The sequence below is a fragment of the Cordyceps fumosorosea genome (assembly GCF_001636725.1).
Source record: "Cordyceps fumosorosea ARSEF 2679 chromosome Unknown scaffold_19, whole genome shotgun sequence".
NCBI classification, from domain to species: Eukaryota; Fungi; Ascomycota; class Sordariomycetes; order Hypocreales; family Cordycipitaceae; genus Cordyceps; species Cordyceps fumosorosea.
The window spans coordinates 228,288-243,227 of record NW_017387319.1 but is presented as its reverse complement, the minus strand read 5'-3'; the positions used below and the strand labels follow the sequence as shown (position 1 = coordinate 243,227).

General features: G+C 54.8%; 6 protein-coding genes across 6 annotated transcripts; 4 read left to right on the top strand and 2 right to left on the bottom strand.

Moving 5' to 3' along the window:
* Positions 1-1,073: 1,073 nt before the first annotated feature.
* On the top strand, positions 1,074-1,907 carry ISF_06960 (hypothetical protein; the record flags this gene model as incomplete). The annotated part of the gene is made up of 3 exons (XM_018850564.1): positions 1,074-1,122; positions 1,298-1,665; positions 1,725-1,907. The coding sequence occupies 3 exons, from the start codon at positions 1,074-1,076 to the stop codon at positions 1,905-1,907; spliced, it is 600 nt and encodes a 199-aa protein (XP_018702209.1).
* A 453-nt stretch (positions 1,908-2,360) lies between these two features.
* On the top strand, positions 2,361-3,314 carry ISF_06959 (phytanoyl-CoA dioxygenase family protein; the record flags this gene model as incomplete). Its single annotated transcript, XM_018850563.1, has 1 exon — positions 2,361-3,314. One exon carries the CDS (start codon positions 2,361-2,363, stop codon positions 3,312-3,314), a length of 954 nt encoding a protein of 317 aa, XP_018702208.1.
* Positions 3,315-3,619: 305 nt separating this feature from the next.
* ISF_06958 (hypothetical protein) lies at positions 3,620-4,912 on the bottom strand (the record flags this gene model as incomplete). Its single annotated transcript, XM_018850562.1, has 1 exon — positions 3,620-4,912. The coding sequence occupies one exon, from the start codon at positions 4,910-4,912 to the stop codon at positions 3,620-3,622; it is 1,293 nt and encodes a 430-aa protein (XP_018702207.1).
* Positions 4,913-5,494: 582 nt separating this feature from the next.
* On the top strand, positions 5,495-6,525 carry ISF_06957 (proteasome subunit alpha type 6; the record flags this gene model as incomplete). The annotated part of the gene is made up of 5 exons (XM_018850561.1): positions 5,495-5,501; positions 5,577-5,636; positions 5,724-5,818; positions 5,871-6,083; positions 6,139-6,525. The coding sequence occupies 5 exons, from the start codon at positions 5,495-5,497 to the stop codon at positions 6,523-6,525; spliced, it is 762 nt and encodes a 253-aa protein (XP_018702206.1).
* A 2,268-nt stretch (positions 6,526-8,793) lies between these two features.
* ISF_06956 (integral membrane protein) lies at positions 8,794-9,511 on the top strand (the record flags this gene model as incomplete). Its single annotated transcript, XM_018850560.1, has 4 exons — positions 8,794-9,076; positions 9,207-9,299; positions 9,403-9,445; positions 9,502-9,511. 4 exons carry the CDS (start codon positions 8,794-8,796, stop codon positions 9,509-9,511), a joined length of 429 nt encoding a protein of 142 aa, XP_018702205.1.
* A 755-nt stretch (positions 9,512-10,266) lies between these two features.
* Positions 10,267-10,944, bottom strand: ISF_06955 (hypothetical protein; the record flags this gene model as incomplete). The annotated part of the gene is made up of 3 exons (XM_018850559.1): positions 10,267-10,567; positions 10,625-10,859; positions 10,935-10,944. 3 exons carry the CDS (start codon positions 10,942-10,944, stop codon positions 10,267-10,269), a joined length of 546 nt encoding a protein of 181 aa, XP_018702204.1.
* Positions 10,945-14,940: the final 3,996 nt, after the last annotated feature.

Sequence of the window (14,940 nt, the reverse complement as noted above, 5' to 3'; positions counted from 1 at the left end):
GTCCAATCGCCCCAGCCGGCAGACCATGGCCATCGGAAGAGGGTTTTTTTGTGATACTTTGACATGCTATGTGAGGTTTAACATTATAAGTAACATTTCACTCCCAGAGAGGCCAGTTTCATTTTACCTCTTTCCGTACATTTCCGCGCAGAGTTGGTTGGTAATGCATGGAGGCGTCCTTGGCCTGTTCGACTCTGCCTTCCTTCTTCGTCTGCATTTCCCTTCTCGCCCGCAATTTACCTTTTTCGACGACCCAGATCCTGCATCTAATCTACACCGTCGGCGTCATGTCGGTACTCCATGAAGAATATCATGTCGGCATGCTCCTTGGCTATAGCCCGGTCCCCTGTATCATGTGCAGCACACGAAGGTAAGGCCGCCCGCGGACTCCGTTGACCGAGGCGAACCGACGTTTGGGTGCTAAAACGGGCTTCCTCCTCCGCCGCCGCAGCGCTCTCGATTGCACATATTGCGGAGGCTCCATGGTGCGCATGGTGCCACCGGGAACCACGAGCGAACAGGCTGTACGCCTACCCCGATTACGATATACGGACCTGCCGGCCACCATGGTACCGGCTAAGGAAGCGGTGGGTAGTTCGTCGGGCGGGCGCCGGGGGTCCGGACAAAGAGGATCGGAAGGACAACCGAGATCGGGATCGAAATCATAAGCACCCTGTCGAAGCACCAAGTATCACGAATAACGAACGAGAGGATCGAGGAACGCCGACCGTTGCATATCCCCAACCAGACGAGTGCGACGCGAGAAATAGCTTGGCATGCCTGAGTAACATGACATAAATGATTCATTCAACATATTGATAATTTTCTTAATTTATAGCTAGCTAAATACCAATGCAAACACCACTGCTTTATCCCAGGACAATAGACAAATTCCCCCAATAGTTGGTTACGCGACAGTGATGTCAAGAACGAGTGGGGCAGAACATACCACTCCAGGCACCAGCTTTCGAACTCAAGGACAACTTGCCATCAACAGACACCACCTGTCTTTTTCCCATCGATCAAGACAGCTTTCCATCTCTAGCTACCATCTGCGTCTCGTGAAACCGGTCATGACGCGTGTTTCGGTATACTCTGCGGCCCTGGTCGCCTTCGTGGCTGGTACGTATGCCCTGCCCGGCGCAGCTGGATGGGTGACAGCTCCACCATAGCTCCTACTGCCCCGATGCGATGCGCGCGAGCAATTCCTCATACTCTGTATGCACTGCTCGCGCTCGCGCAGCCGAGGATCCCATCACCCATGGATGTAGCCAGAATGCTGACCCCGGAAACCCAGCCGCCGCCATGATCGTCGCCTCCATCGCCATGCCCAACTGGATCGACTACGCCGTCACCACCGCCAAGGGCGACACCGTCCGCAAGACCATCGGCCTGCACCGCAGCTGCTCCAACCTTGACGGCCCCCGCTGCGTGCCCTACCCGACCGCCGCGCTGTGCCAGTCCGCCGAGCGGCGCTACTTCTGCACCGTCTGGCGCACCACCGGCTGGCTCGCCTCCTTCTCCGTCGTCCTCGGCCTCGCCGGCCTCCTCTCCCTGGCCGTCACCCTCGCCGGCGGCAAGTACAGGCGCGAGAGCGGCTGGCCGCTCGTCTCGGGCTTGGTCGCCACGTTTGCCGCCGTGCAGCTGATTGTCGTCTCCGTCGTGGTGAGTTTGCAAAGAATCCAGATGAGGAGTGGGGGATGGGCTAACCGTGCGGGCGGCAGGCATACCTCTTTGATCACGATGAGCAGTTTGCCATCCCGGGGTGGCAGCTCGGCGCCTCGTGGTATCTGGCGCTGTCGAGTGCGTTGCTCTGCGTTACCACGGTGGCGGGCTTGGTGTTGAGCGCCTACGTGCTGCAGCCAGAGGATGGCTACGAGTTTTTGGAGGACCCTACGAACGCGTAATTGACACGGGTACTGAGGGACGAATATTGACGACTATTTATCACGAACTGTATATGACTGGGATTGGAGTTTGGTCATGCATTCATGATTCATCTCTGGAGATGAGATTGCCACGGCAGCTTAGGACTGCAAGTGCACCTGCAAATTTCTGGCGTTAGTGGCACAGCTATGATTTACTCTATAATATAATGCTATAATACTTGGTTGCGTTCTAATCCTTTGTCGTGTGTCTGTGTTCTACATAATTGCACGTAATTAGGCGGGGGTGCATTTCCCCGCGGCCGGCCACTTCCGACGACATCTTCCCCACAGTGCAACTCGACTGATAAAACTTGACCTATTAAACCACATTCATTATATATCCACGACCTGGCCAACCTCGATCCATTACTCACAAAAGATATCTACGGTGCACCCATCTCGCTTGCATCGTCACAAAAAGAAAACTTTGCCATGGCTGCCCCGGCCCCTCCTTCCGGCGGCCTCTCCGCCGCGCAGCTCGCCCAGTTCCACGCCGACGGCTACCTCATCATCCCGCGCGCCCTCTCCCCCTCCACCGTATCCGCCCTCCTCGCCGAGACGCACAAGCTCCTCGCCGAGTTCCCCATCGAGACGCACCCCCTCACGCGCTTCACCACCGGCGACTCATCCTCCTCCTCCTCCTCCGCCGCCGCGCACGTCGGCGACGACTACTTCCTCTCCTCCGGCGACAAGGTCCGCTTCTTCTTCGAGGAGGACGCCTTTGACGCCTCTGGCACCCTCATAAAACCCAAGGAGAAGGCGATCAACAAGATCGGGCACTACCTGCACGCGCTCAGCCCGCCCTTCGCCGCCCTGCTTGATGACGGTCACCCCGCGGCGGTGGCGCGCAGCCTCGGCTTCCAGGACCCGCGCTGCCTGCAGAGCATGGTCATCTGCAAGCAGCCCGAGATTGGCGGCGCGGTGCCGCCGCACCAGGACTCGACCTTTCTGTACACGCGCAGCCCCTCCGCGGTCGGCTTCTGGTACGCGCTCGAGGACGCGACGCTGGAGAACGGCTGCCTGAGCTTCCTGCCCGGCTCCCACCGGTGGGCCCCCGTCTCGCACCGCCTCGTACGGAGGCCAGGCGGCTCCGGCACGGACATGGTGGAAAATGACGGGCCCCGGTTTCCTGAGGAGGGACAGGGGTATGATGAGGGGAAGGCGCCGGAGGGGGGTCCGAGGGAGGACATGTATGTGCCGGGTGAGGTGCGCGCGGGCGACCTGGTGCTGATCCACGGCAACTTGCTGCACAAGAGCGAGCGCAACACGAGCAGCAAGGGCAGGATCATCTACACGTTTCACGTGATTGAGGCGCAGGGCACGGAGTACGACGAGAGAAACTGGCTGCAGCCGCCGAAGGAGGGCTTCACCAAGCTGTACAAGTAAGCATGCGTTTCTCTCGCTATCGTCTCTCACAAAGGAAGGAACGGGTTGGTGAATGCATGGATGAGAAGATGCCTTAAAATTTTGAGGGTGTATGGAGTTCTATCGGTATCAAGTATGGAGTGAACCACGTCTATCTTGTCCGTCTCTATGCCAAGTCTAACCATCGCTAAAAAAAAGTCACACCCTACATACACATATGTACATGATAAATGAAAACAAAATACAGTCAACTTTTCCTTGCCCGTAAATGATATCTTGATGCACGAGAAAACACAAAAACTTTTGTCTATACCCGCATATAAAACCTACTTGGATGTCTTTTCTGTCTTGGCAGCAGTAGCATCCGCCTCGTCGTCAGAGTCTTCATCATCAGAGTCATCATCCGATGACGACGAGCTGCTCGACGAGTCATCATCCATGTCCTCATCTGCTTCCGCCTCGTCCTCGGAGCTGTCATCACTGCTGCTGCTACTGCTGGTGTCGGAGCCGCTGCCTGCGTCTGACTCCTCGTCCGAGTCGCTGTCGTCGCTTTCATCGCTGCTGCTATCGCTACTGCTGCTGGTGTCGTCGCTATCATCCACGTTGGTGCGCAGCTTGCGGCGACGCTTGCCCGCGACTCCGTTCGGCTTGGCGTCGGCGTCGGCCGACTTGACGGGCGCCTTGACAGTCGTGGTGCTGGCGTCCGTCTCGTCGCCATCGGACAGTGTCGCAATAACCATCTCGGCACGCATGCGCTTGACGAGGCGGCGGATGATGACGTCGGCGTCCTGCGCCGTCGTCACGTAGTCCACTTCGGCAAACGTCCGCTTCTTGCTGGCGGCAGCCTTTTGCTGTGTCTCTAGGAAGCCGGCGAGGGCCGCTTCGTACATGCCCTGCTTGCCGTCGGGGTCGGCGGTGCCCTCAGGGAAGGCAGCCGCGCGGTCGCTGTCGTCCTTGAGGCGGATCGCCAGCGCCGTCTCTCGCAGTCTCATCCTGACAGCGCCTTTGATATCATCAATGTAGTCGTAGAAAGAGCCCACGTCGGCTGGCGGGATGCCGCTCTCGAAGATGGCCTTTATGAGAGTCGACTGGTGGTTCTTGTTGAACTTCCAGCTGTCGCGTGACGACACCCAGTGCCGCAGGTACTCGAGCGCGGGTCTGGTGTCTGCCGTCGGCTGTGGCTTCTTCTGTTTCTGCTTCTTGGGCGGCGTCGACGTTGTCAGGCCCTTGCCAGTCTTGCCGGCGGCTTTGGGGAGTGGTTTCGCGGGCGTCTTTCGCGCCGTGGTTGAACCTGGGGCGGCGGTCTTGTGGGTAGGCGTGTCGGCGAAGGCGACAGACTTCTTTCGTGTGAGCTGAGGCGTGGCATCTCCTGTTGATGGTCGAGAAAAATCTCTGCGAGGCTTTTTCGCAGAGAGGGGAGAGGAGGAATAATCTGACGCAGCACCGGTGGTTGTGTGCAGCTTTCTCTTGCCCTGCATGCTGCTGCCCTGCTGGGCACGGTCTGGCTGCCCAACGGCCGGGGTCCCGTTTGTGGCCTCGTTTGCATTGGAGTGCTTGAGCTTCAGGCCCAATTTCTTCCAGGCTGGTGTGGCGACGGTGGCGTCTGTTGAGCCGCTCATTTTGAGTGATTTTTTCGAGCGCTGATTCCGGTATTTCGATCGTTTTCCGTTGTCGTGCGAAGGGAACAATTTCGCGGTTTGGGTCGCAATGGGTTTTTTTCTGGAGGCGCCCGCCGCACTAATAGCGATGTGAGAGTGGGCAGACAACTCGGCGCCTTTAGGGATGTGATAGTAAATTTCGCGCAGGAGTCAAAAATTGTATGAAATAACGGCCCCAAGGAGACATGCAAAATTATTCGACAATGGCTTGTGATGGCTGTCCAGGAACCGCTTGCCAGGCACAACCGGCGTCAGGGACGTGTTTGGTAGCAAGCCGCTAGAAACTAAGTTGGTGCCTCAGGATCCAACTCCTTGGCTGTCAGGCACCCACTAGCCAGCGCCAGCAGAGCTCCATCATTGCGTTGCGGATTCTAGGCAAGCTTGTGCTAACGCGTCCATTGAGCTTCATCACTTGCGAATCGGCCACGGCAACACCACATCACCGACCTCCATCTGATCATCATCGTCGAGAAAGATCTTGCGCTGCTCCTCACAACCACAGTCAGTCGATATTGCCCAGCTAAGGGCATTAATTCCGCCACAATGTCTGGTATGTTGCAAGCAACCAGAGCTCAGAAGAGCTGCCTCAACTGTCGCCAGATACTGACCCTTACTTGCCTTGCAGCCAGCGCATACGACAGACACATTACCATTTTCGCCGACAATGGCCGTCTCTATCAAGTCGGTACGTTTGAATGAACTGCGCGATGCGATACGCCGCTCTCCCGAGCAAGCTACCCCAGTCGACCTTTCAAGCTAACCCCGACAACAGAGTACGCCTTCAAGGCCATCACAGCCGCAAACATCATGTCTGTAGGCATTCGCGGAAAGGACTGCGCCGTTGTCCTGTCGCAAAAGAAGGTTCCCGTATGTCTGAATACCGCTCCGCGGTCTTGAACGAAACTGATATGATGTACAGGATAAGCTTATCGACCCTGCTTCCGTCTCGCACATCTTCAAAATCTCCCCTGGTGTTGGTTGTGTCATCACCGGATCCATCGCCGACGCTAGAGCCTTTGCGCAAAGAGCACAGGGCGAGGCTGCCGAGTTCCGTTACAAGTACGGCTACGAGATGCCCGCTGACGCCCTTGCGAAGCGTCTCGCCAACATTAGCCAGGTCTATACGCAAAGAGTATGTGTTGCCGTGGAATCCCATGGCCATGAGATGATACTGACGATTCAAAAAGGCTTACATGAGACCCTATGGTGTCGCGACTACCATCATCTCCCTCGACTCCGAATATGGCCCTCAGCTGTTCAAATGCGACCCCGCAGGATACTATATCGGATACAAGGGCACCGCCGCCGGTCCCAAGCAGCAGGAGGCCCTGAACCACCTTGAAAAGAAGCTACGCAACAAGGACTGTGCTGAGGGCAACTGGGAAGAAGTTGTCGAGCTGGCCATTACGACTCTGGGAACGGTGCTGAGCATGGATTTCAAGAAGGGCGAGATTGAGATTGGCATCGTCGGCGGCCCCCGTGCTGATGGCAAGGAGGGAACGGATCCCAGCTTCCGCATGCTGACGGAGGATGAGATTGACGACCGCTTACAGGCTATTGCTGAGAAGGACTAAACTCGTCTCATGCCGATTTAGCCGACCCTGTTTACTAGCCTATAGAGCTTGTGTAATACAATACCAACGAAACCAACATACGACATGAATCTTGGCAGAGCCCATGCTATACCATTCTTACAGTCATGTGAACAAAGCCAGCACGCTCTCGGTCGAGTTCGATGGTGTGGCAGTGATTAGGCGGTAAGCGGATCTGTGTGGCCAGTTGACTCTAGTCCAGGACGGTGCCAGCACGTTGTATATATGAGACACACAGTAGGGCTGAGGATAATGCATGATGTACAAGAAGTGCATTATCCTTCGTATCTCCGATCATCTTGCTTCGATTGAAAGCACACCACGAGGGAATCAGCCGCATACCGGTGGCAATTTGGAGCGCCTTTGATGTGACATGCATTGCCATTCCTCCACAACGCAGCGGCCCGTATAGACTTCGCTGGAATCCGCCGGTCGAGCCGCGAACATGAAGAATTACTCTGCATTTCTACTGGTGGGCATATAGTCATTTCATGGCCACTTCCCAGCGGCAGCGGAACATGAAGCACCGTGGCTACAGCCCAGGTTTCTGGTAGCTGGAAAGCGATACACTGAGAATTCTGTGTACGGAGGCACGTTGACTTTATGCTCCCGTAAAGTTAAGAGTCTTGGTTCGCCGGCCTGGGTCCTGATCGCCAACGCATACAGGAGGCAAGGTAAGGTGTCTTTACGCAAAGAAGGAACCCGGATTTTAACATGACGTACATGCTAATTCCTGGAACGTTTGACAGATTCCAAGCCGTTTTACCCCGCTTGCATCCTTGAACCCGGCGCTTTTCGGCATTTGTCAAGATCCGGCCGATACGGCTTGACAACGGGCACCGTGGCAGCACGGAAGAGACGAGGTCATAGACTGACGTTGCCCTATCAGCTGCTCCGGAAATTAGGCCGAAATAGGCTTCGGCAACGACATTCGGCATCTCGCGCCTTGGTCGCTCAGCCAGGGGGAGGGGGGGGGCCGAGGGGCAAGCGAGCTGCCAGTGTGTCTCTCGATCTGCCATCCCGGTGCTGGGGAAACGTCCGAGCGCGCGTTTGCGCAACGCAACGCTCTTGAGTAATGTGTCTGCATCATTGGGGCCGGATTCCCGGATGCTGTTGCCAGAATCTCATTCGCTCACCGGCAGCGCGTTGACGACGACATTGCGTTCTTGGCTGCGTTGAGGGGCACAGCCGTCAGATAACTAGTTAGCGCACGGGTAGAAGATTAGAACTGACTTAGGCGAGCTGTAGAAAGGGACATTTGGCATTACCATCGTATGCTCGTATCTGCTACCGATATGTTAGTTGCACGTGAACGTAGATGAGGATCTGGAGCGTGCCTGCTAGTCATGGCTGGCCATGTAAGCCAAAGAAAAGGCAGCAAACTGTCATGAAATGGCTACTCGCTTGACTTGATTAAATTGCACACGGTTTCATCGTTGCTTTCTTTTTTCTTTCTTCTTTTTACTCTTTGTAAGCTGTCCAGAGCCGTAGACTGTGTGTTTATAAGCAACCATACGGTATGGGCGGGCGCGCGGATATACATGCCACGTGTTTGAGAGATATCAGTATGGACAATACTCTTTTCAGCACATGTGACTAAAAAACCCCAAAATCTCAAATTACAGTAATTTCCCTGCTTCCGGCTCAGGCAACGGAGCACTCTGGAAAAGTTGAGCACACAAAGCGCTCCCTCGCTGTGATTGGCTGCGCGGCGAGCACCCTGAGGCTGCCTGAACCCCCGCTTTATTCCCATCTTGGACGGTACCCCTAAACCCCTTTCAGCGTCATAAAAGCGGGGTGGCCCTTCAACAGTATGCCGGGAAATTGCGGGCCGCCTGATGACCTCTCGTCATCCTTTTTTCCGCGTCGTTGTCTCATCGAACGACGTTGCAATAAACCCGCGATGCTGCTTCTTGTCTCTGCTTAGCCTTGTAACTCTGTCGCAGTATTCTTTTTTTTTGTGTGCTTTGCCATTTCACCAATCACTGACCCAACTCCTCCTCAACCGAACCCGCCCCCTGCATTCACCGATTCCTGTCACCTCGGAGCCGCAGGGGACAAGTCGTCCAGGAGCCACACTTTATATCAAGGAAGGGGGCCCGATTCCGTGATTGCTCCAAGGTCCCTCGAATCGGAGAGCCAGGGGCCCCGAGCTCATCTCCGCGGGAAGCCTTCCCTCCCCCCCCACCGCCAATTGGAATCATCGAGACGTCTGCAGCTAGGCCGCCCGAGTGTCAACAAACGGCCATCATGGACGCACCTCACGACAGCAGCCCCCCTGTGCTCAACTACGTCCTCAGCTTCCTCCTCGTCGGCCTCGCCTGGGGCGGCACGACGCCGTTCATCCGCAGCGCCGCCAAGTCGCACCGGCCGTCGCCGCGCCCGACCCTCGACGGGGCCGGCTGGCTGCGCTCGCGGGTGTACGGTGCCGCGTTCGCCGTCATCGACCTGCTGCGGAATCCGCGCTACGCGGTGCCGCTTCTGCTGAACCTCACGGGCAGCGTGTGGTTCTTCCTACTCATCGGACAAGCCGGTACGTTGACTCTTTGCTTTTGCCCGAGACATGGCTTTTCGCGTCGTGCCGCTGCCACAGCAATCAACGGTTCTTCCGCTGTTTTGTCTAAGAAAAAGGGACTGACACAACAACTCAAACTTCACTTTAGAACTCAGTCTCACAGTGCCCATCGTAAACACAATGGCATTTCTCTTTACCGTTCTCGGTGAATGGCTGGTCGAGGGCAAGGTCATCAGTCGAGGTAAGGCTACGAGTTTGGGCTTCTTTGCCTCGTGTGCTAGAGGCAGATGTGCAGAGAGTCTTTTTTTTGTTGGCCTGCTGAGTCGTACTAACTAATGATGCAGATACGGGCGCCGGGATGCTTCTGTCGTTGATCGGCATTGGGCTGTGTGTATACAGCAAGACATAGTTGATCTTTGATCTACTCTTTTAACTGAGAACAGGGCTATGTAAAGCCCTAGCTTCGCACATTTTCCCACTATCAGTCTATGCTACAGGTATAAGCAAAAAAATCAAGAACAGCATAAACGCAACCTGGTATGAATAGCAACCCGTGACTCCTGGCTATGCATTTCGGACGGTCAATATCTCTCGCTCTCGATGAAACGCCTTTAGCTGGTATCTATACAATCCATTCCCTCGTGAAAGCAAGAAAGGCTCTCTGCTGTCAATTCTGTGCGGCCTGCCGTGAGACGAACAGCAGATGTGCCCAGATCCGGGTTTAGAGGTGCGGACCTGAGAGTAAGTGTGCCTCCTTCCTCAACCCCAAGGAATCGGTAGCCAAGATGAGAAACCAATGTTGGGAACACATCCCCGAGTGCAGCTTTTGGGGAAAAACAGAAAATAGAAAAAAAGAGAGAAGACAATTTGCTAGCGCCTCCCGCGGCCAGCGACAACAACCTGTGTCCTCTCCCATCTCCCGTCCTCGCCTTGCCGAAATTGGCCGCTCCTCCACTGCGAGAAGGCAAAAATAACACTCACTCCGTCTTAGCGCTGCCCTAGCGCCCGAGAGATGAGATTTCGAGCCGTTTCTCACCCGTGATTAGTCCCGGTTCTCTCTAGTGCACTATCCGTTCGAGGATGTGCAGCGCAAATCGCACGACAAGATTTGAGGTTGTGGTGCAGATGGCATCGGGAGCGCGCGCGCCTCGTGGATCCCAATTTGGAGGGAAGAGACTTTCGGGTGATGGAGGGTGGTTGGGTTAGGCTTAGGAGCGGGTACTCAACCAGTTCAGGATGTCGTAGAGCCCAGGGTCCTCGGCCGTCCAGCGGCCAAGGTTCTGGTCACCGCTTAGCATGTCGAGGTAAATGAATTCGTCGGTGATTTGCTGCAGCTCCTGTTGAAGCTGGACGTCGCAGGAGTGCAAGAGTAGCTGGTTGGATGGGTTGGGGCGGCCACCTGACGAGTCGAGGATATGCTTGCGGTCACTTATACAGCGCTGGGCCGCCATCTGGCGCAGGTAAATCTTCTGGGCCTCGTGCCGACGGGCGTAGGCATCCAGCAAAACGCTTCACAGGGCCTGGTTAGCGGAACGAAACGGGTAGGAGGTATGAGGAGAAGCGTACTGTTGAAGCTCGAGCTTCTGCTGCTCGTGCTCAGTCCTACCGACTGGGCGGGACACATCGGCAGAGCAATCAAGGATGAACTGGCCGTCGGTGGCGCATTGCCGCAGCAGGGTCCATGCCGGCGAGAAGTAGTCGGCCTGGGAGGGTGCAGTGGTGTTTGCGGAAGCAATGCAGCGCTGGAGATTACAAAAGTCGGACAAGACGTCGGCGACTCTGTGAGTGCGGAATTCGTTCACTGCGACGGGTCAACATGGGTTCAGTTCCGTCGGAAACGGTTGTAGGACGAAAAGGAGAGAATTTGATAACTTACAGTCTCCCATTTCGAGACAGGCGTCACTCGGATTGGAACAGATCAGGTCGGGCCAATTTATGCCAGCTAGGGCAGTAGAGACGAAGGCCTGGTGGCTATTCATGTGAAGTCTTTGAGGGTGTAGTGATGAAAGAAAAAAAAAACAAAGACGGGAGCTCTTATTATACTTTTGACAGGAAAGTCGAATTGGATGGCCAAGTCAATTGCAGAAAGGGATGTCGAGCATCACCTGCGGCAAGCAGCAAAGGAGGAAAAGGATTGGTGTACGTCGAGGAACTACACCATGACCGCCCCCAAGGATGAGACTACCCAGCTACCCAACAGACAAGTTGACTGAGACAGGGTCAGGTCGAGTGAGGAACCAGTAATGTTGTCGAGATGCAGTTGGTATGGAAGAAAGCAGTGTCTTGAACAGAATGGTAGGCAGAGCAGCAAGCTTCGAGGTGGGCGCATTGAAGCTTGATAAAAGAGTAACAAGATTCGGGGTTGGGATGCGGTGTGTGGGCATCAATGAAAAGAATAAAAGAAGGAAATAAGGAAATAATACAGTCCGTGATATGGCCAAGGTTGAGGGGGGTGTATGGAAGGTATGGCGGAGGGGGAGATGGATGTACAGTATGTAGATGGGATTCTTGGACTGGTGAATGGTACATAGGTAGGAAGCGAATGACGTGTGGTAGCTGATGAGATGGAGCAAAAGAAGAGACAAAAGAAGAAAGTTGGATTCCCACACCGAAAAGCTTGTCAAGTCCACAGTAGCACATGTATGGTGTATCACTGAGGATGATGTCTGTTAGGTAGGCAAGTATATGCAGGCATGGGTCTTGTGTTGCGGCTACACGCCCCTAGCTCTTTCCTCTAAAGTTAGAGAATACTAACGGCGGAGCTGCCCGGCTGGCGCTTTTTTTTTTTTCTTTTACGGTACATGTTACTGGTAATCATATCCATCATGTTTCTTAATCAGCAGCGGTTCTCGATCCACTGATCAAGACGGCATGTCGCATAGACGAAAAGTGGCTTGGCTGGTGATGTAGGCTTGTCCAGTGGCCATGCGCCGCTGACATCGGGTCCTCCGTCCACTAACTAAGGCATGTACACGTATCTAGTACACAACACACACAGCCTCCCCTCAACCCCCCCCTCCCCCCAAGTCGCTTTGTCGTACCTTGCAGAGATGCTCAATTCTCCCTACCGTTTCTGTCATGTTCTTCTTCTCTCGCTCGTGTATTCTTTATTTCCGAGATTTCGTCGGCGGAGATCTACGCCAGCGATGAGGCCGGCTCGCGCCGATACCGGTACGGCCGACAACTTGCTACAGTACACATGCTCACACACAAAAGTACTTTCCTCCTGTGGCGCCGGCCTGAATATCAAGAAAAATTCTTAGCAGAACCCCCCTCCAAGAGCCACCGCACATAATCGTCATCCAGCGTAAGAAAACGAAGCCGAGAACAGAGGAATGACGAAGTATTGACCCTCCCTCCCAAGCCCAGTTGGCAAACTGCCTGGTCCAGTTGCATCGCTCCAATGGCCTTTGTTACCAGAGAGGCGGATACTGCTGGGGGCTTGAATGATCCTGGACCAGCTGGACAGGGCCCTGGCCTATAGTCTGACCAGCCAGAGGGGACCTACCAATCGGAGGAAACAAAAGGCGCCCGAAGCTAGAATACACAGGAGAGTTTGGTGCTCCGTAGCTAATAATAAATCAATGATTTCCGATCCTGCAGTGTTCCCTCCCGCCGCCAAGTGGGCTGGCCATATTACAGCGAACTGGGCACTGAGTACAGCCTCAACTCCTCAGTATTACCTCGTACTTGAGGAGCAAGCTGCTTTCGGGCATCTTGTTCTCTCATGCCCGGGGTCTTGTTAATGCCCGGGACTTTTGCAGTTGCACCGTAAACCACATGGACCTTTTCTTGGCTGAATGATTGCCGCGCGCCCAACTCTTGTGTAATAATAGACGACCATCAGTGCAGCGCCCACTCTCACCGTGGCTTGCGTTGAATAGCCTACTAAACTGTATGTACTCTGTGGTCAACGAGGACGGCGTGCCCGAGGTCACGATCCGGCCCTACTTCAGCGTCACGTCTCTGTTGCACTCTTACCTTGAGCACGGCTATTGATCCGTCTAATTTTTCATATGCCGCCAAGTGTGTGTCTTCATCTACGTTGCAGAGAGCCTCTGCTGTTCTTTCCATTAGCATCATCCGCCAGTGCGAGCAGGATCAGCTATCAGCCCTTGACGGCTTTAACTGTCTGTGGTCACGTCCCTAAAAATGATCGGCGGGCATGGATCTTGCGAGGCTACAGGCTACAGCTACAGGCCATAACCCCCCAACCCCCCCCTTGTCGCTCGGCCGACACATACACGCATACACGGTGCTGCGAACTACTCCGTAACTGATGCTTCTTGCTGCAACAAGACATCATTGCTCCGGAGATGCGTCTTTGGGGTTGTGGCAAAGTCCCTTGACGCATTTTTATGAGCTTCCTCACAAGACACCCACCGCTCCCCATATACGCGCAAAGCCCCGTGATAGGTCCCCGTCCCACCCCTCCCCGAGGGACCTCCTCCCGTCCTCCCGGTAACCTTCCGGGGCCAGGTCTCATGGACCCCGAGCAGCGGAGACCAACCTGCAACCTGCACGTTTTCTTCTTCTTGTGCAAAAGTTTTCCACCTCTTAGACGCGAGGCTGACCCCGGTCAAGTTCTTTGCAATCCCCGGTTACTGGGCCTCCCCCATCCTTTTTCTTTGTTTCAATTTCGCCTTGCCCAGGGGATCTCCCGTCCAACAGCGTTGCTGGGTTGGACTTGTTCCAAGGCTTTCAGCTTGGACTATTTGCAAATCACCTCCTCGCAAATCTCGCAACTCGTCGTGAACACCCTTGAATTCGGCCGAGCAACGTCTCACCTGCCAGGGGGTTAGGTTAGACTTGAACTTTTTTGCTTGTCGAAATGAATGCATTCAACCTCGTGCCGCAGTACTCGCGAAAATCTCTGCAAAAAAAAAAATCTCCCTCGGGCATCTACGCGCCTAAGACATGGTGGCGTATGCATGGTGCTGCAGTAGATGACAGGCCTTCAACGCCCTATCATGCACAGCGCCGTCGCCGACTCCGTCCAGTCCTTTCCCTGTCCAACCGGAGGGCATGCATAGGTCATCTTGATGAGATGGGGCTGGGGAACGAGGTATGCGTAGTATGCATGGTCGTATGTAGTTCTAGCTAATATCTAGTTTTATCGACTGTATTCCTTTTGTTTGAAAAAAGGAAAATAAAACTAGACAAGTCCGCGGCTGTCAGCTAAACTCGGAGCGGCCCTTCCCGCATGAACCAGTCCGGGCAGCCTACGGCCGGGGCTAGTCGAAACGGCCCAGCCCCCGCCCCGGATTAGGACGCCCAAGAATAGAACGACAGACTCCGACTCTGGATATTCTTGCCTTCTAATGTGTACGTAGCAAGAAAGGTCACAGCAAGGAGTTTTCTCAGATAATAGAAACTCAATTCCCATCAGCCAATAGGTCAACTACTGTTGTTGTTTGCAGTGTGTAAGTTGCCAGTTATAAGCGGACATGTACTGTATGTATGTATGTGTGTATGTGTGTACATACTCAACCCGCCCCCCGTAATGGCTTTGTATCCTGGCTCAGCCTCGCCAATCAACAAGCTGTCAAAATAGTCTTCTTGACCAGCCGCACGCCACTATTGACGCCCTCGGCCAGCTCCTTCTCCTATTTCCTCCCCCTTAGCCCCCAAGCTCCTGCAACAGTACGAATCAACCTTGTTCCACGGGTCAGATCTTGCCCCCCCCCCTCGCCTCTCCTCTGAGCCCAGCATTATTTCTCTGCTTTTTCCTCTCCAATCTACCGAGCAGGCGGACCCGTTCCCACAAAGCCGCAGACGTGCTTCTACCGCGCAAACCCCCAATCAGCCAATAAAATGTATCCATCGAGCTTCGGACGACACGCACCCCTAGCTGTCAGACAGCTTGCCCCCCCCCCCCCCCG